Consider the following 23777-nt stretch of genomic DNA (forward strand, 5'->3'; position numbering starts at 1 on the left):
TGGCTGGTTTCCCAGGATGCACCAGAGCAAGCAGTAACAGCATTAGCAGCTGCCCAACAATAAGAATTTTAATGTGATTACAATGTTTCTCTATGCTAAAACATATAAAACAGTGCTTGCAGTGAAACAGTATCAAATAACCAACAAATACAACAAGTCTAAGTGTTTTGAGTCCTGCAGGGAAAAATAGATTAAACCTTTGTTTGAAGGATACATGCTTCTTTTTTGATAACATATTAATGGATAATATTCTCAGTTTTATTACCCATCGACCACAGCGGTTTCCAAAGACGGAGATACCTGTCCTGCCTTTACGTCATCATAAACTGAAGATATGTCTGGGGTCGACTTGTGTATCTGTGTGTGTGAATTGGTTTGTTGGGAGTGTCAACCCATGCTGGTAGTGCCTGGCAAGTCCATTACTTTGATTGCAGTTTGACAATCTGTCTTTATGACAGGCGACCGTGGAGCCTTGCCATCGATGGAAGAGAAACACATCGATCTATCACCCAGCGACCTCCGGCGGCTTTCAAATCTAGCCCTGTGCACAGATGGACATGTTGAGTGCTTCTCGACAGAATCGGGTATTGATTGCGTGGAAGTTAATGGCAGAGTCATATTTTTCTGTGTGCATCTGACTCAACCCTCCTGTCACCCTTTCTTCCCTGCTATCTGTTCTTATGATTCATTAGCAGTGCCAGAGAACCTTCTGTTTTGTTTATTCTATTTATTCTGAATGAGCTGCCAGTTATAACTGGCTCCACCGCCTTCATCTTTATTTTCCCACCTATAACTCCACTATTCCCCATTGATCTAATCATATGCTCCGTCTCCTGTTCTCTTTTCACAGGATTTCAAAAACAGCACCTGCTAATTACACAGTAAACACATCCAAAAACCAGTCTGATCCCCAAGGTTATTTTTGGACTCTTTTTTATTTTGTCGTGCTTTGTATCTTTCCCCTATAAAGAAATAGTTAGCTATATATCAACAATGACAAATGGACTCTAAAATAAACAAGAGTGAAAGACAGGAGAAGAGACGACTAGGCACAAGAGACAAAGAGAGAGAAATACTGGGAAAGAGAGGAAAGGTAAGAGGAAAAGAGTGAAAAAAGACAGCAATTTCTCTACAGTAGAACCAAAAACAAACCATGGGAAGTGTACATTTTCTTTAACATTTACAATTATAATAATAACAACGGCAATAATAATAACAGTAACAACAATCATAACTGTTCAAATAATAATAATAATTAATACAAAATCAATAAGACCTCTGGTTTCTCATAAAGACAAATGATTTTTTTTATTCTTTTCTTTATTTTCTTTAAAGATCACTGGACAGTAGTTTGTTCGGCTTTGCACCTCTATAGGCTAATATTTTGTGTTAGTATAGTTTCTTCATAATGCGTTTCAATAGTAAACTTTTTTTCTTATTTCTTAAAAGTTTCATTTAATTTATGTTGCTGCTCTTTTTTATACAAATAAGGAATTCAGAGATATGTATACTTGTTTTGTCAACATGTTTACTGTGTGTATGAATGTGTGCATGTATCTGCATATGTGTGGTAGCATTCAGAAAAAATATCCATCCATTTTATTTTTCTCACCCATTCCTTTTGCTATTACTCCCCTTGCCCTTCTTACTAAGACTTGTAAACCTTTTTATCCTCTTAATGACATTCTAAAATAATTAAGCTTTTCTTTAATGCCTTAGCAAGTCATATTCCTTTCTTCTTTGTTGGGAACGTAGCCCAACACTAATCCTTTCATTACCAGGGGCCAACAAAGGAGGAGCGATAGAGGGGGACAGACAAAGAGAAAGAGAGATATAAGGGAGAGGGGAGAGGATGGTAACAGGTGAATGGAGAGAAAGGAGGAGATGGAGTGTAAATTAAAAGAAATGAAAACCACCTTTCCTTCACTGTTGCAGTGAGAAGAAAGGAGAACCGTTAAAACCTAATTTTTTTCACAAATTATTGGCAGGCTACCCAACAGGGATAGCAAAACAGGACAGTTATCTTGTTCATAAAGTATGGATACTTCCCGGGACTCTGGGCCTACACTTTCCAGTTTTCTTAGGGAATTATATATGAGTTCTCGCTCTGTAGACAAGATGCTTTAGCAATTTTAAAAATTTCAATTTTCTAGCATCAAGCGCTCAATAGCTCTTGGTCAATACCCCCCCTCCCAATACCCCCTCATTCCCCACACATTGCTCCCACTGTCTTCGTCACTTAAAATTGAGCTTTGTGAAATGGATGGTTTTTTCTAGGCATGGAATTATAGCAGTCATCTGCCTATAATTCCTTTTCCACTTTGGCGGCTGCACGGGCAGAGTGTCGGTTTTCTTTGTGCTCCCCACTTTCCTCTTGATCAAAATAATTATGGCATCATTTATTTTTTGTCTACATTCACCTCACCCCCTTCTTTCCCTCCACCCCTCTCCATTTTCCCTAGTTTCTCCGACTTACAGTATATGGCACAGTCGTTAATGGCTGGTGGGTCTATAGGCTCTCTTTCTCAGGCTGTTTCTGTGTGTGTGTATGGAGGATATGGAGTGGAATGGAGCGGGATGGATTGGCTGTGTGCAATAACTGTATACAGTCGTTTTGAGAAGGCCGTCTGTTATGGCGTGTTGTATAGAGTGTGCGTGTGTGTGTGTGTATACTGTATAAGGTGGGAGATGGGAAGAGGTGGGGATAGGGGGATGAGGTCAGAAGAGAAAGGGGTAGGAAAGGAGAAGGGCTACAGTAGGTACTCCTTCTTGCCCTGGCTGGCGTCGTTGCCATTGAGGAAGGCTTCCTGCACCTCACCATGTTCATCCAACCCACTGGCCTCATGGGTAAGATAGGAACCTGGATGAAGAGAGAGAGAGAGAGAGAGAGAGAGAGAGAGAGAGAGAGAGAGAGAGAGAGAGAGAGAGAGAGAGAGAGAGAGAGAGAGAGAGAGAGAGAGAGAGAGAGAGAGAGAAGAGAGAGAGAGAGAGAGAGAGAGAGAGAGAGAGATAGAGTGAGAGCAAGAGAGAGATAGAGAAAGAGAAAGAGAAACCAAGAGCGAGATTGGGAAGGGAAGGTTAGGTGGCAAAGCGTCATGATCATTGAAGTGCCATGCAGCATTATCAAATCAATCAGCGCTTATATTACTGAGTATCATACCTGTGACAGATTAATACATTAGTTAACTGATTGTTAGGTCAATACCAAGCAAGAATAGGCTCTCGGGTACGGTAGGAGCCTACCGGCAAAAATCAAAAGTAGGAATGGATGTGTGTAAAAGTAGAGGCCGAATAGGAAGGGGAAGTGGAGAAGATAATAGAGAATAAAAGACAGAGAGGAAGGAGAGATTGGCAGAAAAGGGTGGAGGGAAGGTTAGGTGCATGAGAACAATGGCACGCTTGCGTCACTCAGAAAACCCATCAAACACATCTTTACACCCTCCCGGTCCATATGATTAATAATTTGGCGCAGTGCAGGTTACAGAGAGCAAGAACTGCTCAAGTCATCTTCCTGCTTTAGTGTCCAAACACTCCAGGGGTGAGTGACACTCTCATTCTCCTAACCGCAGAGGTTGACTGGCATGCTGACAGTCACAGCGCGCTGAAGACAAAGGACTAATGGCCCTGTCTCAACACTGATTGGTTGTAATGGTCCTGTCTCTGTGTTGATTGGCGGTCAAGCCATACTGAATGTTGACTGACAGCTTGTCTAGCCATAGGGTAAGTAATAGCTCATTGCAGGCCGCAACAGTGTTCCCGGATCATTTTCTTGGCAGCTGTGGTACATAGTTGCTGACTGCCAACACAGGGGCACTTAAAAAGATAGGGAACGCAGGGAGGCTTCTTTTAATGGACGAGCCTTGATACACTGACATATAGTCATAAAACATGGGGACCACACCTACATTTCCCACCCCACCCTATCATCTGCTACCCTGGCCAAGGTCATCCATCATGGACACTGCACGGGCGGAGAGGAGCATCCCCTCCTTTCTGCTTTGCACTGACAACTTTACACCTCAGTTTAAAAGATTATTTTCAAAGAATCTGAGTGTAACTGACCTCCAATGATTTTTCATTGCGTGTTACACTAAAATGTGTAGAAATGAGAAAATGTGCCAGTGAAAAAATGTGTTTAAAGACTTTGAATGCCAAGACGTGTCACTTGGTACTTAAAGAAATCTTCTTGTGTAGTTGTGTGTGGGTGTGTGTGTGTGTGTGTTACCTTTCTGTCGGACGGAGCACCAGATGGTGACAATGAGGACACAGATGACGGTGAAAACCAGCAATGCCAGAACGCCACCTATCACTGCAAAAGGTACTGCGCTGTGAGTCTCTACCACTGCACCAGGATCTAAGAAACAACAAGAAAAACAAATAGCATGTGTGGGTGGAGTGTGGGGTACATAAAGCAAAATGTTGAATAAAGGGAGAGAAGAGTGCAAGCAAAAAATGTAGACAAAGAAAGTGATGGATCAAAAATGAAAACAGGAGAGATGCTGTAGAAAAAAGAGATAAAAGTGAAAGAAAGTAAGCACATTAAAACACCAGTGTGGGAGAGAGTACAGGGAGCGAGACAGGAGAAAAGAGAAGTCGATATCTTCCAACCAACTTGCATTATCACCTTTCATCTCCCCCCACTGCACAAAATGCCAGACAGACAGAGTGGATGGGAAAAAGGTGGAGAAATGAGGGGAGTGAATAAAGAAATAAGTATGTCAGCCTCTAAAAACCCACTCCACCTGTCAAGAGCACAATGTATTTTGAATGAGTGAAACTTCTGTGTGCGTGTTTACACCCTGAGTGCAGCCCAGGGAAATGAAATCAAACACTTCACACAAGATGAGTGAAGAGAGATAAAAAGGTAAAGAAGCTATTTAAATTCTGTGACATTTTGTGGTCTAAAATTGCAGTCACAGTTAGGGAATTATTCATGTCAATATTGCCTTTTACTTACTTTATATAGTGCTTTAAAGGACAAAAAACAAAAGCAGAGGAATACTGACAGGACATACAGGTAAGTATTAAAACAATAATAAGACATCATGACATCAGAAATATTAATTTACTAAGCAAAAGATGCCAAATATTAGTTGGTTCCAGATTCTAAAATGTGATGATTTACTGCTTTTCTGTGTTTTATACGCACATTTTTTGTATTTTCTGTCATTTTGTACATTCACAAAATGATCAGTGGCTTAATTGTTAGTCACAGCAATGTTATAAACCATTCAGAAAAAAGAACCTTGGCAGACATATGTCTATGTACAATTTCAGCAGTAAATTCTGGTTGACAAAAATAAAAGCAGGTGATAGACAGGAAGGATGGAGAGAAAGTGAAATAAGTGGTTGTAATTGGTACTGCAAAAATATAACTATTTGAGTCTAGACCTAAATACTGTATGAGACAGTATCTGACTTGCTGACAATAACAACATTTTTTATGGAGCTGAGGGGGCTGGCAAGACCAATAAGAGGCAAGGAGACAGTGTTATTGATGCAGTTCCTTCACCTTAGCAGAGCGGAATTAAAACATGAATCATTAACACAGAGCTAACACGCAGAGATCAGAAAAGAAATAGAGAGATGAAGGACAGGAGGAGGAGCAGGTATAGACAACTGAAGAAAAGACAGTGCGCTCTTGTGCGTGTATTTCTTGGTCATGGTGCCTTATCGAGTGTTGTGTCAAAGTGTATCACATTCCTGCTCATGTAGATGATTGAGTACTGGCATAACTGTATGGTATGATAGAATGAATGAATTGGTGACTGTATAGACACACAGGACATGTGTGATTTAACTTCAAAAGAATCAAGCAGTTGGCCCAGGCAATATTTTATAGGGAGCACTCAAGCGCTCTGCCTTACCACATGCCACCCTGTTCTTAATCCACAGCAACCCAAAGCTCCACAGGAAATGACTGACAGTATTAATAAGTGTCTTGTTTCTCTGAGGAGCCACTCAGATGATACATCAACATTGACTAAACGTTCACCAAATGGTTTGAGCTACAGCTTTTCCTATGACTCTTTTTGACATTTCCATGCATGCCCAGCAGGTGAACAACCTCTACCTGCCAGAGAAGACGGCAACAGTGACTGAAGAACAAAAAGAATGTTCCCGCTGCCTTCACTTCATCTCTCCTTTTAGGTAACAGAGAGGAGACAGAGAGCAAGCGAAGGTGTGGAGAGAGAGAAAAGACACCAGTGAGCATGTGTTTGTTTGAGTTTATCTATGAGATAAATAGATTATTAAGATAAAAAGAGACTAGTGAAAGAAGCTGTGTAGTTAAACTCACAACACATACACAATAGCAGAATAATCTAGTAGTGCCAAGCAGGCTTTCTTTATCCACCTGTCTAACTCTGGGAGAATACAATTAGACAACCACCTGGATCCTTGATCTTCCTTTATTTCTCTTGCTCTCCTTCTATCTGTGTGTGTGTGTGTGTGTGTGTGTCTGTGTGTGTGTGTGTTCAGAATGAACATGTTTATGTAGCAACTCTCTCACCCTCCAGAGGCCAGTGTCAGTCAGCAAAAGGCTGAATGCGCTGCCAGTTCCTTAAACTCTTAATGCATGTTCATTAACAGTACCCACCACCAAGCACCATGAGACCCACCTAAGACCACACACACACACACACACACACACACACACACACACACACACACACACACACACACACACACACACACACACACACACACACACACACACACACACACACACACACACACGTGAGCACACATAGATACACACATGCTGACTGGGCAATGTGTGTGGGGAGCATCAAACAGCCAGTGATAAGAAAGAGAGAGGGAGTGGGTGGTTGTGCGTGGTGAATACCCAAGCGTCTGCAGACACATACGCTCATGTAGATGCAGGGTAAAGAAAGGTTGTAGCAGAAAATGTGTGTGTGTGAGTGTGTGTGTGTGTGTGTGTGTGTGTGTGTGTGTGTATATATGTGTGTGTGGGCCACCTGAGAGCCATCAAATGAAGTGGAAGACACCAAAGGAGAACGAAAAGGACGAGTAGGGAGATGGAGGATAGCAGAGGCAGAGTAAAAAAAAGTGTGTGTGTGTTACCTTTCATGTCTGGGGCGAAGCTGGGTGTTAGGAGGGTTGGGGTGGAGGGATGGGAGGTGATAAGTTGGGTGGTAGGAGTGGGAGGGACCGTGGTAGTGAGTGACACATTATCTACAGACAGACAAGGAATGGGATAACACAGATATACACAAATGCTATTATCTACAGCATGCATTGACATTCAACACAGGTATTTGCAGGGTTTATAGCAAAGTTCCTACTGCATATAAAATGTGACATGCTTTATTATGGTTGAACATGAAATGAGTTTCTTGGCTGCTGTGCCTCAGTATCCTGCTCGATTATCATTGGATGGTTGTCTCAAAGACAACTTGTTTCTTCCAATGAGTTTTGAGAAGGAGGCAAAGATTAAAAAATACATAAACTGGAGGAAAGACTTATTTCAAGCCTGCTGATCAGCAATTGAGGCCGATGCCATTTCAATACCAGGGACAAATGTTACTAATTATTTTTCCAAATTGACTGTGTTTGTGAAATGGAATCGATCTGGACCCCGACAAGTGATAAGGACATGGACAAATTATCCTCTGTCGTAAGCCTCTATACTAGCTGAGGGGGTTAAAGGAGACATTTACAATGGGACAGACATTATTTAAAGCAGGGGTTGAAGAGAATCACACCTGGCAGACTGACATTCATCTGTGAGGCAATTGGAATATATAGGAACACATTCTCTATCACTGACACATTTTCTATGGCACAATGGCAGGAAAGACAGAGACATTGTCTGTGACAGATGCATTCCCAATGGAACAGTGCCATGCAGGGACTGCCTCATTCAATGCTGAACAATAGCTTGGATCTTGACACATTCTCCGAATCAGTGGTTGAGACACAATGGTAGGTAGAGAAGTAGAAAGAGACAAGTTCATATTGCTGTTAAAGACAAAAATAATGGCTGACAAGAAACTAAAAAGGAGATGGAGGAGTGGGTGTGAGTGTGCATGTCTGTGTGTGTGCATCAGCACTTTCGGAGTGAATAACATGCCACTTCATCAAACAATCTCTATAAAACCGCAACGTGCGAGGTAGTCTACATACTCAGAGTCTCAGGACACACATACACACACCAACAGTACATGTTCATGCACTTTTGCTTACACAAAAATGCATAATTGCCAGCATACTCACACATACTGTATCACACACTCACAAATGCGTACAGAAACCACACACACACACACACACACACACACACACGCACGCACACGCACGCACACGCACACGCACACGCATACACACACACACACACACACACACACACACGCACACGCACACGCACACACACACACACACACACACACACACACACACACACACACACACACACACACACACTGCCCTTTCTGCTCAGGAGTAATTTATTGGTAAGTATTCCTCTGTCTCTTCTCTCCCTTTCTCCCACTGGCCCTGAGATCATCAATCTCTTTTTGCACTCTTCTTATGTCAGCACTATAACTCCCCACCTACCGCTTTTTTTCTCTCTTACTGCCCAACCTTAGTCTTCTTCCCTCTCTGTAACGAAATGTACATGATGCAAAGTGTATTTTGTGGAAAAGAGAATTTTCTGTGATGAAAAGTGAGATGGAGGAGGAAATATAGACTGGAATAGATAGAGAGAAAGAGAAATTACCCAACAATTAACTAAATGTGTGTCTCCGTAGGCGTTCTCCTGTATGAGTGCATATGAGTTCCATGTGTGTGTGCATGTGGTTGTCACTTGAGCTTGAGGGCACAGGATTAATGGCTGGAGTTGCTGCACTAATTAACTGGACGCTGATTAATTTCTCTTGACTATCACGAATGACCTAAAAATTATTATTTCTCACCATTTCCAACCTGTTCTTATCTTTCTACCAGCATCTCTCACTTTTTCCCTTCTTTTTTCTTCAAGCAAACCCTTTCCATATCTGCAACCCCCCTTCCTTAATTTCCTTTCATTCTGCTGCCTCTCTGGTTTCATTCCTCCGCGACTACATTCCCTCACTGCCTCTCTTCAACTTAATTAAGGAGAATGCCATACAGCTGTCATTCTCTTGGCCGATAGTGTTCTTTTTTCCCCACATCATATTGTTATTCATTAACACTGTATGGCTGCCAATCAGGCACACAGCCCATGTTATTTCCAGGGATGGATGTGGTGGCACTTGCGATAATGACGTTTCTCCTCATATCTCATTCTCACAGAAGTGCGCCTGAGGATAAAGCGCCGCCATTTTGGATGAGCCCAGTTATTCCTTCATGTTTGGTGTTCCTGATTATAGGGGCCTTGCCGAGAGCAGTGGTGATTCCAGCTGTCAATCAGTGCACTGAATGTTAGACATTGGTCAGAGGAGCACTGTTGAGGCCATAAAGGCTGACACTGATTGGCTGAGGACTCATTCAAAATGTACTCAGACCTGGATAAAGGTGCGTTGTCATATGTGGAGGAAAACTGCATTGAAGACAAATTTTCCTCACATAGATTTGACTCTGCTTCCTCTGCCGCTAGCCCCAAAACTTAATTCACATTCATTATCATACCATGTTTTTTATGCAAGTCTCACTTCATTAAATTGAGGTCTGTGTTTTTCATTCCAATTATCCTGACGGCTCATTACAACAGCTGAGGAGACACATACTAATCCCTGGTCACCTACTACCCCTCTCTATTTTACTGTGTACCCATCTTTTCATCTGTCTATCACTCCCCTCTGCTTTCCATGAATCTTTCTATAAAACTGTTAAGTCTCTCTATTCTTCCTCCCACTCATTTATATGCACACGCACCCACATACAAATACATATACTGTATATGTAAGTGTGTGTTACATATATGCAAGAACTAACCATTCTTATCTCTCCCTCTCTCCTTCTCCCTCACTTTCTCATGCAATTCAATTCTAATGGGTTTTATTGGCTTGGCGATTCATCTGAGTGCAGCAGCTCAGTTCAATTACATAAGGGAGCCCTCCAGGCTTTCATCAGACAATCAGCAACATTCTCCTAACAGTCACATGCACACACATAGATGTGCACCCTCATGCATACACACACTCATAAAAAAAATCCAATTTCTCCTTAACAATGGTGGCACAGAGATGAAACAACCAATAGAGTCCACATTTCTTTCCGCATTCTGCAGATTCTAGCTCTGTTTGTGTGTGTGTGTGTGTGTGTGTGTGTGTGTGTGTGTGTCTGTGTGTGCGTGTGTGTGTCTGTTTGTGCGTGTGTGAGTGTGCTCTATGATTCATTCAAAACAATTTCTCACATTTATGTCATTAGTGATTTTCTGAAAGTTGTGGAAAGTTAATTTCATCGTATTAACTTGTGCACACAGCAACGCACACACTGACAATCTCATGCCCTCTAAATTATAAACACATTACAGTGTGCGCACACACACACACGCATGCATGCACGCACACACGCACGCACACACACACACACACACACACACACACACACACACACACACACACAGACACACACACACAGACACACACACACACACACACACACACACACACACACACACACACACACACACACACACACACACACACACATACACACAAACTGACTTACATGTACACACAAGTGTGACCAGTTAAATAAAGCTCAACTTCAATGCATCACGTCTTTACCATGGCCCGCTCTCCCTGTAGAGTTTCCCACCTCTCACTCTCTGTTTTTCACCAGCATTAAGCCCATCTCCCTTCATAAAGTGACAGTGCCTTAAGCACCTGAGACAAATTGGCAGCCACTTTTGCCTGAGTTTGTTCTCAGCGTACAGACCCAGATAGTAGATAACTCTCACAGAGGGAAGGTTGACATGAAATGAGAGAGAGGGAGACGAGAGAGAGCACTGGTAGTTTTTCTGCACCTGCAATAAAATGTTTTTTATTCTGCTGACTCATCCTCTATAATACTCTTCCTCAAGTGCTCCCTCATTGGCCCCCTTTCCTCCCCTAGTACAACCTGGGATTCCCTCTGGGAAAGCTGGGAGCCAACTGAACTGACATTCCGTTTATCTGACAGGCTGTGGTACTGAATGTTAACCTGTGTTCGACCTCCATCGTCCTTCTTCTTTCCTTTTTCATCTCTCCATCACCCTCCTCCCTCTCTGTACCTCCCTCTCTGCGTTCATCCATGCATGCCCAACAACTCCTTACTGAGTTACATTCAGTTCTCTCTGTGCCTTATTCTCAGAGAGATAGGCTGTCTTCAAGTAAAGAGACTAAACTGCAGGTGATCCAGGAGCAGAGGGAAAACTGGTGGCAAGGTGAAAACAAGTTGAGAGGGTGTGGGAGGAGTAGAGAGAGAAAGAGTAGGTGGACAGAAGGTGGAATAGAGGTGACAACAGTGGGCAAAGTAAAGGAAGGGAAGGACATTGAGAAAAGTAGTGAGAAAAAAGGAGAATGAGTAAATAACTGAACAGAAAATGAAAAAGTGAGGCTTAAGAAGAGAGAAGAGAGTGTATCTTTTCTCTGTCAGCATTGTCTTTAGGAATAATTGAAGAGCTTTGTTATAAAATGAGGAAAAAACAGACACGGCTCTGACAATGTGGGTGCCAGAATAAAAAAAAGTCCAATGTTAGAGTTATGAGTCATCTTAACACATGTTATAGCGTGGAATAATTATAATTTAAATATTGACTGATGAACTTATTTAATCACCAGAAAGTACAACACTTCACTAACATCATGGTTGCTTATTTGCATTGGCAGTGATGTATAGTGAAAGGCACAGTTTAACAGTTGTATAACATTTACAAAGACACACGTATCAGTGTAAACATTATAGCCCGAATGCAATAAGTCCATCTGCCGTTTCTTGAGAGAGAATTAACAGCACATAGCCAGATATTTAGTTGTGACATAAAGGAAAATCAAGACTGACTTTCAGTCGTCTAAAGATTAATATGATGGCTGAGTCAACAACTCTGAGCTCTTTGAGATAAGGTTTAAAACAATCTGCCCAGGGCGAGTACATATTTTTTTAAGTACGGCAAACCACCACTGATACAGGGCTACAGCAGGAGGATTTAAGAAACTGATTGCTAGAAATCCATGGAGGAGCCGAAGCTTGGCTTCTGTTGGTTATGTGGATTTCTGGTCTTTTATGGATTTTGGTTGAGACAAGATTCTTTATTTTAAATGTACCCTTTTTTCCACAATAAGAGGATGTGAAAAGAAAGCGAGATAAATCGAATTAATGACCAGCACAGAGAAACAGCATGAAATAAAGAGGATACATATTGAAATGCAGGAAAAAAAAGGAAGTGGCAAAGAGAAAAGACAGAACCTTTTTCTACAGAGGTGGCAACACACATCAAAGCTCGACATGTCTAACCTTCTAGGAGAGGGAGATGGAGAGACAGAGAGAAAGAGAGAGGGAAAGAGAAGTGGGTTGGGATGTCACCTTTCATCTTGCTACTGTTGCCACCCTTGATGCCGGAGGAAAGCTTCCATTATGTGTGCCGTTTGATGTTAGACGTGCTTCTACAAGAGTGTGTGATTGCTGATTGTGTGTGCATATGAGAGAGAGAAAGCCAGAGAGTCTTAAAGCGATGGTTAGATGAGGGGGCGCTAACCAAAAAATGTTACATAAGATATCATGTCTCTATTCACTCCATCTGTCTCTCTGCTCCTGATCTCCATATATCAGGTGATGGGGCGCAGCGACAAGAGCAGCCAGCAGAGGGTGGAGCAGATCAAAAGGGCAAACCTGCTGAGTGACAGAACTGTGTATGTAATTAGGCCAAACTACAAATGTACGGGATGTGAAAATGTAGCCGTCTCTTATGATGATGAAGCTTTGCAATTTGGCTTTGCTGCAGATTCATTAAAAACTCACTATTCCAATTTGGTCCTTATTTGACTGAATCAAACAGGTTTACTCAGTTGTTTCATGTATGAATTACACTAATGTGCATCGAAACCTCATTTTCAAATGTGCTTCAAACTCTGGGAGAGAAAGTTGGCCAATTTGTAATATTTCCTGAAAAATAACTTCATGCTAATACAAGTTTTTCATGCAATGTTCAAAGCTTCATCTTCGTCATCTTTCAGCCACGGTACGCAGTCTATCTGGGTCACCTTTCATTAAGAATTTAGCCACCAGTGAATCTAGGTGCAACATCTTGGAAAACTTGTAAAATCCGACAACAAAAGCTCCTTACCCACAGCTTCCTCCCCCTCTGATACCTCTGCTCAAGCAAAGCTGTTTCGCCTGAATTTTAAATGCAACAGATGTTCCCCTGTTATTTTTTTTGCCAAATGTTACCATTTAAAATTCAGAGCTCCAACAGATTCAGCATTGCATTAATACTTTGAACTCTGAGTTAAGATCTGCTGTCTCTGTCTCCTACGTGGCAGCTCATATTGTGAACTCCATTTGTTTGTCAAAAAAACAAAACTTAAATTATTGTGAATTCCTTGAAGAGAGGATTGGGTCACAGGGGAGATGATATATTGGTTCTTTACACGACGTAGCCAGAATAATGATGTCGGTGACAAGTATCTGAGTATGGTAGCCTATGTCTTTCTGTCGAATCAATATTTCTGTTGAATCAACTGCACAGGAGGTTCAGTAGAGGTTTCCTGCTGTGTACCAAATCAGGAAAACAAATAAAGCTGAAAGACATATGAGACAACATCAAGATTTAATGTGTCTGTAGCCCAGTGCCAGAATAACCACACTACAAAGACACTGTAAAGATAAAAGGATCAATAAAATTGAAAAAAAAAATAATTTTAAACAACAAAAAGCGTCAAAAAACAAGAACAAGAAATACAACAAACAATAGACTCACTGAAGATAAAATTAATCAGAACAGGTATAACTGCCTTGGATACTGGAGAAAAAGAATCAATAGCACAAACTTTTCAAGTACTTGTGGGAAACTTTGGCAAACTGATATCCATGGTTACTCACCATAGACCAATAGGGTGTAATGATCAGCGGCTCGTCCATAATCGTTCTGGGCCTGGCACAAGTATGTCCCGTTGTGTGATTGGCTGAGACGGGAAATCTGAAAGGTGGGGCCAGAAATCTCTGCTCTCTCAGGTAAGGTGTCATTGATCTTCGACCACTGAATGTTCCTGGGCCTAGAGGAAACGAGGGAGAGAAAGTGGATTAAAGGTTTTTGATAGTGCTGAAAGAATAAGTCGATTAACTCATCCATGCAGCAAGAGAAAATTATACTACAGACTATTTTGATTTATTGCTTTTCTTTAGTGTATATACCAACAAATATATTTGGGTTTCAGACTATTGGACTGACAAAATAATTTTAAAACCATCTTAGACTCTGGGAGTAGTGATGGGCATTTTTCAAAGAAATGTTGTTAATAAATTGAAAAAAAAGCACCAATAGATTCTTTGATAATGAATATAATTGATAGTCGCAGCCCTACTGTTTGAAATATATAACTTAAATGAAAACACAAACATACCCTGAGTCAGACTTACATTGCCACACATATGCATGTACAAACATTCAACCAATAAATGCTTTTATCAGCATGCTGTTGAACCTCTAATGAACAGAACTTAAATACAATTTGATTTGATCACTTCTACTAATTAGTTAACTACTACCACCACTCTCAACTGACACTGCTCAGACTACTAGCAGTTTCAAGCACATTTCTTAAAACCGTAAGTCCAAAATAAGAAGGTGGAGAGACAAAGGATCAATGCACCTAGTGATGGAAAGAGGGTTAGGAAGCCCACACGGAGAGGATGACGAGCAGAAAGTATGAAAGGCTGTTGGAGAAAGGTCTGATGGCAACAGAGGGCTGCATCCTGACAAATAATGTGGAAATGGATGGTCAGGGAGCAGCAACAATGTGAAACGGTTGGCAGGAGGGAAAAAAGGGCAGATGAAAGAGAAATAAGGTGTCAGATATGCAGAATCGAAAAAAAACAAACCAAACGGAGGAGGCAAGAGGAAAGATGGGAATAGAAAGACTGTGTCACAACATTTAAAGGACAAGACAGAGAGAAGAAGAGGTGGTGTAGTGGGAGATGGTGCAGACAAAATTAAATGGTCATGAAAGATGGGCAGGCAGAGCAGACAGGAGTTGTGAGGATTACAGAAATATCCTGGTGAACAAAGCTGTGTGTATGTGTGTGTGTGTGTGTGTGTGTGTGTGTGTATGTGTGTGTGTATGTTTCTGGCTGGGTGTCATGCCACTCTGGCCAGATTACAATCCTGACTCATCTGAGTTCTAATCCCTCAGGAAGTCTAATTAAACCTCTTTCTTGCTTAGTCACAAATACACACTGTCTCTCATGCCTCCCACACACACACATACACACACACCAAACATGCACAAATAAAATATCCCTCTGTTCCTCTCCCTCTCATGCTCTAACATGCACATATGTGTTCTCCCACACAGAGTAATTCCTCCAAACACGAGTAAAAAATACCCCTCCACCAAAAGGAAGTGACATATAAAATAATTGGTCATTAAAGCTTAACAGGCAGTTAACAGGGCCAGGGAGCAAGCGTGGAGGTGACAAGGGGACTGTAATGTGTGTTTGTGTGTGTGTGTGTGTGTGTGTGTGTGTGTGTGCAGTCCAGCGTGAGATGAGGGTCAGAGTCCAGGGTGGCCCGCTGTCCCAACTCTCGCTGTCACATACGCGTGCATGCACCTTACACACACACACACACACACACACACACACACACACACACACACACACACACACACACACACACACACACACACAAACACACACACCATTCCCAACCAGCCGTTACAAAGCTTTAGTGGGGCTATTGCCAATAGGCCTCCCAGCCAGTCCTCACTGTGGGATTTCACTAAAGTTATCACGCACGCGCACACACACACACACACACACACACACACACACACACACACACACACACACACACACACACACACACACACACACACACACACACACACACACACACACACACACACACATTTTGGCTGCATGAAGGTTTACTGGGGAGCTTTAGTGGACTTGATGCCCACAGTCAGACGGACCATCTAGGAGAGGGTTTAAGGGCTTAGGACCCAATACCCTTCTGGAAAGTGCACAAAGGGCTGTGAACACACTAGAAAAAAGGCTTTGTTTCAAAGCTGGCTCTTACAATTGTTGACTGCTGATTGGTTTAGTAGCTCTTGCCCACACATAGAGTCGCATACAACTTTATAACAAGTCCACATTCATACCTAATACCTAGTATACTTGTACTGTCTACCAGCAACCTCTCTGCCTCAGTCTTAAGCTGTTTTTCTTTTTTGTCCTTCATGCAATAAAATATGGATCAACCAGTTTTTATCCATCCGTCAAACATAAAATGTCAGGTGATACCACAGACTCAGCTCTTAGTCATCAAACTCAAAGGTACAGTGATTCCAAGTTTTCATGATTACAAAAACATCCTGATTGGTCTGATGAGGTTATTAAATGTTGGAAACTTGCTTGTAATTTAATAGACATCCTTGGTTTAACTTCCATTATGCCTCAAGGGATGATGCATTTGGGATTAATTGGCCCAAAGGGTGCCTGCATCATTTGGGGAGGACAGCAAGCAGTGATATTTTTGTCTTGATAATCTATTTTATAATAATTTCTTGGAAAGTAGTTGATATAAAGTCATTTGTAAGTGCAGTTCCTACAAAAAACCAAGATATTGTGCAGTAATTAAAGACATTGGTGGAGATTACAAGTAATTAGCAATTACTTGAAAGTTTCCAAGAAAGAACCCAGGAATTAAGTAGGATAGTAATTACATAGAAAGGGGTCAACTTGTGTGTTCATTTCAACAACACATACAGTATATAAAGAGAAAAATGTGTACAAGGGAAAAAGTCTCTTGTATCTAACTGTCTATTTTAAGCTTAAGAAAAACAACAGCTCTCATTCATTTTCGTTCTCCTTTTTAGAAGCTGTATTGAGTTTTCCTTTCACTGATGACTTGTTTTACTCTTAAACATTTAAACACATTTGGTAGACTTCAAGGAAACCAATATTTTCTGCTGTAGCTGCTGAAATGCTCCACTGGAGTAGGTAGAGGTTACTCAAGGACATTTCAATAAAAGCTATAAAGCTATAAGCTATATCAATGTTTATGTGTGGAAACTTGACAGTAATTACATGGGAAATAAGCAGTAATATATTTCAGTAAAGCTCTTCATGTGACATTCACAGATCACCTATCTGATGCATCTCTGTAGCCCATAAATCGAACTTCAAGCAAACAAGCCTTTTCAACTTCGCAACTCATTCCTGGAAGCCAACACTTAATCTGTGTGTGTGTTCATCTGTGTGACTCTAAAAAATGTTTAAAATCTTTCAATTGGCCCTGGCCCAGTTTCTTCATATATTTATTATTAATATCATTTTCCTAGAAAATCTAAAGTAATATCACCAGATATTTATCAACCCCATCAAGTGAACTGCTTTACTATTCTCTAAGGTGCTCTGGGTAAATGCCTGTACTGAATATATTTCAATTTAAAGTCCCCTTCCACTCAAAAATGAGTTTTGCTTATTGCTCCTTCAGTTGGATGTTTGACCTTTACTGTGCAGAATAAAAGAAAAGCTGGTTTGTAATTCTGCATAAAGAAGAACGTTTTTCTAATTAAGTTTCAACTTAAATCTGAGTTTAAGGTGCATGATTTGTGACGTCACTACTAGTCTGAAAGCCAATAATGGGCCAATATGCAGCTTGCACAAAAATGAAGGTCATGGGCCGTTTCTCCACTGGCTTTTCATTGCCAATAGCAATGACAGTACATGTGATATCAACTTGAAGAATGAACTTGTATTGTAGGTATGTGTGCATATGTCACACTGCTTTTATAATATCATATTACAAATAGGTTTGTGCCATTGCATCATGTGTAAGTGAAGGACATGGATAGCATTTACTGGAGGCAGATCACACCGCCACAAAACAATTTTACACACAAACGCACACACAAGCACTTACAGAGGGTTCCCAGTCACGGAGCAGGTCAGGCTGAGCGAGTCGCCCTCTCGCAAAATGCCAGAGGGAGGAACAATTCTCACTGTAGGTGCAACTGTAGAGGGGAGAAAAAAAGGAGGGGGTAGATAAATGAGTTTGTATGAAAGTGAAAGAGAAAGAAAAAACAAGACAGGCACAATAGGAAACAAAATGGATCAAAATGATCAAACTGGAGCAACAATCAGAGGGAACAGAAAAAAAGATCAGGAATGAGAGAGAGACAGCGAGAGAGGGAACAAAAAAAGATGAGGAACAAGGGAAAAGTGAGAAAGTGGCAGGAGGAAGGGTCTTTAACATCTGTTTCCAAGGCAACCAGCCGACAATCCCACGGTTGAGACACCTGTTATCATAAGCAGCCCACCGCTCCAGCAGCTGCTGTATTGCACTTACTTCAGTAACAGAGCGATGGGAAGCCAAATCAACACTGACAGTTGGTCATTATTGCCAGTTCTCTGGCTGGAGCAACCACAGGCATGCAGATTGACAAAACTGTTGAATATTAATAATTTTGATCTATCAACAAACATTAGTATACATTTGGTAAATTAATTGTACCTGAAGACTGACAGAGGAGTACTTGCTGAAAATGAATTATATCGCCATTGGTAAATACATATTTATATGTGCCTGTGAAATGTCTGAATATTTGATTTTATTGACAAATTGTGGGATAAAAATCCTACTGAACTGTCAAGAATATGAGGAGAAAACAAATGGATTAACTGAATATTGTTTGTCTTGTTGAATAGTATAACAGTAAAAGGATACTTATGCCAATTAAAAACTCTGCAAATATTTATTTATAAGCTAAGAGAAAAAAATTATTATATGCATTTTTAGCAAAGGATTCATATTTTCATGGAATACAAGTAGTATGAATGTATCAATTAATCATTGAAAATCTTCTGGATCTCAATAGCTGTTTTATCACTTGGTGTTTCTGAATTTGAAAAAGGATTTTCATTGGTTTAAAAAAAAAAAACCCAAACAAACAAAATAACTAAAGTAGCATGTATTAAATTGTAATCATACTGAATTGTAAGCCAGTGACAGTTGTTCCTCCTAACATCAAAAGACTACATCCAGAAATGTCAAAACTGCAGTAAAAGGAACACTTAATGTTTCCTAATGTTTCAAAGGATTAGAAGCAAACTAAATGGATTTATATTTCATAGATATTAATTTCACAAAATGATACAACTATCTGACATTTTCAACATTAATCCTAACCATCCAGATTTGTGAGAGTATTATGAATTCAGTTTGAAAAAGAAGGTTTTATCTGAACTTGTTGCCCTGAGTGAATAATAGATTTTAGCCAAATACAAATTAAAATATCTTGCAGTAGTTTATTTTTTTAATTTTGCCTCCCTTATATTGACGCATGTGCAGAGATTTCAGGGCACATCATCTTGTGGAAATAAGACAGCAAAGATCAAACAGTCCCAGAACAGTAGTGGGATCGTTACATATGCAAATGTGACTCGGGGGTATTCATAGCTGATGTTGACTAGTTCCTTAAACCACACACCAGGACCATAACCGGTATGCAGGCCTGCTTCAGACACCTCCCTGCATGACAAGATTTGTATGTATTAGGTTTTAATGAGAGCAGGTGTCATACAGGGCAGCACCTGTATGGCAGGATATCAGTCAGTTCAAATCCCGGACTGTGTATAAATGAGCTTTATTCTAAAATGAGATATCCACCATTTGAAAAATGAGGCTGCTACCCTGACAAAATGATTACTGTCATGGAAGGAAAATACTAATAATACTGAAGTAGCAACTTAAATGACAGCAATACTGATGGAATAATTTGTGTTTTTGAAATATTTGGCGATGAACATTATGGTACTTCATTTGTTTCCGAGATGGATAGAAAGCACTTTTACATAAAGTGAACACACACACACACACACACACATAAACACACACACACACACACAGCCTGTAGAAAAGACTTACAATATACATCCAGGCGGTAGTGTCGAAGTCTCTTCTGGCCACCCAGGGCTGGGTGGAATGCCTCGCAGCTCAGTGCTGCCCCATTGTCTTTCCTTTCTACTGGGATCTGGATGGTGCTGGACACGCTGAACGTCTTTGCGTTCTCCTGCTGGGATACCACGCCTGGAGAGAGACAGAGCGGATGGAGGGGATGAGAGGATGGAACGAAAGAAGATTCGAAGGTTTGGTGGCCAAGAAACAAGTTAGCAGCCAAAACATGCCCATTCTTCCTTTGTCCTGCTGAGACAGCACACCTATGATGAGAGTTGGATTTAGACAGTAAATAAGGAAGGAGGGAGCACAACTTTAGAGGAGAACACAGAGGTGGATATGAGAAGCAAACGGAGTGAAAGGGGGTCGAAGTTAGTGACTGATGAATGAGCTTTTTCAAGCAGCACCGAGTACCTGAAGAGGGGAGTATGAGTGGAGGGTGACAGAAAAAGAGAGAAAGATGAGAAACCAATTTGCATCTATATTTCAGGGCAATTACTAGGAGCAGAACTGTTTGTTTGCAGATGGTAAATCAACTGAATGTTATGTGTGTGTGTGTGCGAAAGAAAGAGAGAGGGAGATGACGGAGAGAGAAGGATAAAAGAGAGAATATGCATAACCGAATTGAGATTTTAACTCAGCCAGACACGGAGAGAGAGGGGCGTCAAAGGAACAGGGTGAGTGAAGAAAGGCAAAAAGAGAGAGGAACTCAGAGACAGAAAGAGGGGACAACCAAAACGGGGCACCATTGATGAGGGGCGGGTGGGAGGAGAGATGAGCTTGGGCACAACGAGCCCAAACATGAAAGAGGATGATAACAGTGCCAAGCCAGATGCAGAGTAGGAGAAAGATGCGAGAGGAGAAGAGGAGGAGGAGAGACAGAAGGAGGGAGGAGGAACAACAGGGCCAACTAACTGGACTTGACATAGTCATGTATTGGGAGTGTGTGCTTGTTGAGGGAGAATACAACAATATTACTTATATCGCGCTGAGTTTTTCAATTATTACAGGCGAGCAAATGAAAGCAGGCCCAATCGAAGAGTACAAGAGGAGGGTGAAGGGTGCAGATGAGCAGGAATAAGAGAGCAGCGGGAAGATAGTGTCTTAATTAAAGAGTGCTTTCCCATATCTGTTGGGATCTGCCTCTAACCTTTAGTGTCACAGTTCATTTAACTCAGGGCCAAAAGAGAGAGGAAAGGAGAGAAGAGATGAAGAGAGAAAAACGAGGAGAAGTGAGGGAATGAAACAGGATGGGAGTAGACAGTGGGAAAGGAGAACAGACGGAACAAGAGCATTAGAGAAGGAAGCATTAGGAAAGAAGATAAGACAAGATAGACAAAAGTGCAGCCCCTGTCTGTCTCTTTGATTCTCGGCAACCAATAACCAAGCCGAGGAAGGCCACGTCTGACTAGTGAAATTAAAAGAAAGAAAAAAGGGAAAAGAGATCAATTGGGGAAAAAAGGGAGTAAAGGGGAAGGACACAGAGGCGAGAGACAGAATGACGTGACAGGCGTGTTCTGTCAGAGAAAAGGGAGAGACTGGATGAAAGAGACACTGGGTGTCAGACGAAAATAGAAAGTAAAAGAGACGGTGGCTGACATGTTTGAAAGGGCAAAACATTGCACGATTCATGCCCCTAAAACTGTTGACACCAGATAATCTCACATTATTTCATCTGGTCTTTGAGTTATTTGAAGGCACAGAGTATGAATCCATGAATACCAATAAAATAATACGTCTGACAGTGATTTGTACAATGTTGTCTGTATTTATTAAAATAAAAAAATAAAAAGATGAATAAAAAAATAATAGCCATGAGCTTGAGTGATAGACGCTGCACATAATTTAGTCTGCAATAGTTTTTTGGTTCGTGCTCAGTCAAGTGAACAAGCTTCCTGAGGTATTCAAGTCAAATCTCAGCATTATACACAAATGCTGATGTAACAGTGGAGTGCAAAAGCCATTTCTCCAGGGTTAAATAGACTGAAATCGAGGGGGAAAGATAGGTCTCAGATGTATTATTGAGTGAAGTGCCCCTTTAACTGAGGGACGCCAAGGGAGACAGCAAAAAAGAAAGAAGGATAGATCAAGGTAACAAGCTGATGGATGGCGCATAGTTTTATCCGAAGAAAAGAAGCGAGAGTGAGGGAGAATTTAGACCATGGCGAATTAAAAAGTAGGTCTTTGAGTGTGTGTGTGTGTGTGTGTGTGTGAGAGAGGCAAAGTGAGACAAGTGAAAAATCTGGAGTGTTTGTAGCATCTGTGCTTTCATGTAATTGTGTACGTGAATGTGCAAATAGAGGACATTGGAATGAGAGAGCATAGGGAATGAAACATAAAGAGGTATAAAGAGGAATGTATTAATAGCAAAAGAATTTCACAAGTGGACATACTCAAAAGACAGAAAAGCACTAAAAATGTTCTGCTTGCTGCTGTTGATATCTGTCTTCTCAACACATAGATACCACATACACATGCACTTTTATGAACTTGTGATTTTTCCTTGAAGAAAAGAAAACAAAAGTTACTGTTGTTCACATCTCAAAAACTGTGTTTGATCATTTTGAAACTAGATCAACGCCTCTAAATATTGCAAGGAACACTTGATCAAAGTCAAGAAAAGAGGAGAGACGAGGCTCATTCTCTCCATTCATGTATCCATCCTTCCATCCATCTTTACCTGTTCACATCAACAAATCCATCTGCCATTCCCTCTGTCAACCCATCAATCAAACATCCATTCATCCTCCCTCTATTTAGTGCTCAGTCTGTGATATTATCCACTCATTCCGCTTCATCTGCCCTACATTCCCTCATTAATTTTCTCGTTTATCTATCATCATCATCTAACCATTCATCAGTCCATCTGTCAGCCATATCCGGGTACCTGGTATCTCCCGGCCATTGCGCATCCAGCGCAGGGTGGCGGCCGGCTTGCTGCGTGGTGACACACAGGTCAGCTCCACCTCACCGCCCTCCACGGCTTCCTGCTTCACCTCCACCGTGGGCGTCTCTGGGGGAACCAAGACAGAGAGCGTGGCCACCTGGTGGTGTGTGGCATCCGTGTAGAGCTGGCAGAAGTAGCCGCCTTCATCCATGACACTGACGTTGGTTAACGTGATGCGCACCAGCCGTGGTGTGAAAAGCACCATCTGGAAACGATCGTCTTTCAGAGCTGGAGGTGGGCGAGGAAATTTAGAGGGTGGAAGTGGGATGGAAGTGGAGCAGAAGTGAGACAGCATGAGTTTGGGTTGTTGAAGAGGAAGAGAGTGGAGGTGGGAGGGTAAGAAGGGGAGATGGCAGTATGAGAGAAGGTGGGGAGTAAGTGACAAGAAGAGTGGCAAAAACAAGGAGAGGAAAAGTGAGAACATCATTCGTTGTCAGAATAAACACAGTGTGTCTGTGAAGTGGGACTAAATTCAAAGATCCCCCCACGATGTTTTAAGATGTATATGAAATACTCTACTTTGAATAATTGTTTTTTCCACATTTAAAAAATATCTTAAAATTCTTACATTTACATCTGCACCTTTACCCCTTAAAAATTCCATAATCTATACATTTCAAAAGTTTAAGTGCAGGAAACAGGATGTCTCCTACTTTATTGACTCCTAACTTAATTTTCATTGTTTGTGCACTAGAGGCTTCGAGTCTCAAACTAGTTGTGATGTCA

The 23777-nt window shown here is 41.3% G+C and overlaps 1 protein-coding gene across 3 annotated transcripts in view; it reads right to left on the minus strand.

Annotated features, from left to right (window-relative positions):
* Window positions 1-2208: 2208 nt before the first annotated feature.
* cadm4 (cell adhesion molecule 4) overlaps window positions 2209-23777 on the minus strand; it is a 143643-nt gene continuing 122074 nt past the window's right edge. For all 3 annotated transcript variants that reach the window (XM_062423282.1, XM_062423284.1, XM_062423283.1), the window contains exons 3-9: window positions 22992-23279; window positions 20075-20236; window positions 18071-18161; window positions 14026-14198; window positions 7087-7197; window positions 4226-4354; window positions 2209-2860 (exon numbers count right to left, since the gene is read on the minus strand). In XM_062423282.1, the coding sequence (XP_062279266.1) occupies window positions 2751-2860; window positions 4226-4354; window positions 7087-7197; window positions 14026-14198; window positions 18071-18161; window positions 20075-20236; window positions 22992-23279 (1064 nt within the window). In that variant the 3' untranslated portion in view covers window positions 2209-2750. The remainder of the gene's footprint in view (window positions 2861-4225; window positions 4355-7086; window positions 7198-14025; window positions 14199-18070; window positions 18162-20074; window positions 20237-22991; window positions 23280-23777) is intronic.

This window comes from Scomber scombrus, chromosome 7 (assembly GCF_963691925.1).
Source record: "Scomber scombrus chromosome 7, fScoSco1.1, whole genome shotgun sequence".
Lineage (NCBI taxonomy): Eukaryota > Metazoa > Chordata > Actinopteri > Scombriformes > Scombridae > Scomber > Scomber scombrus.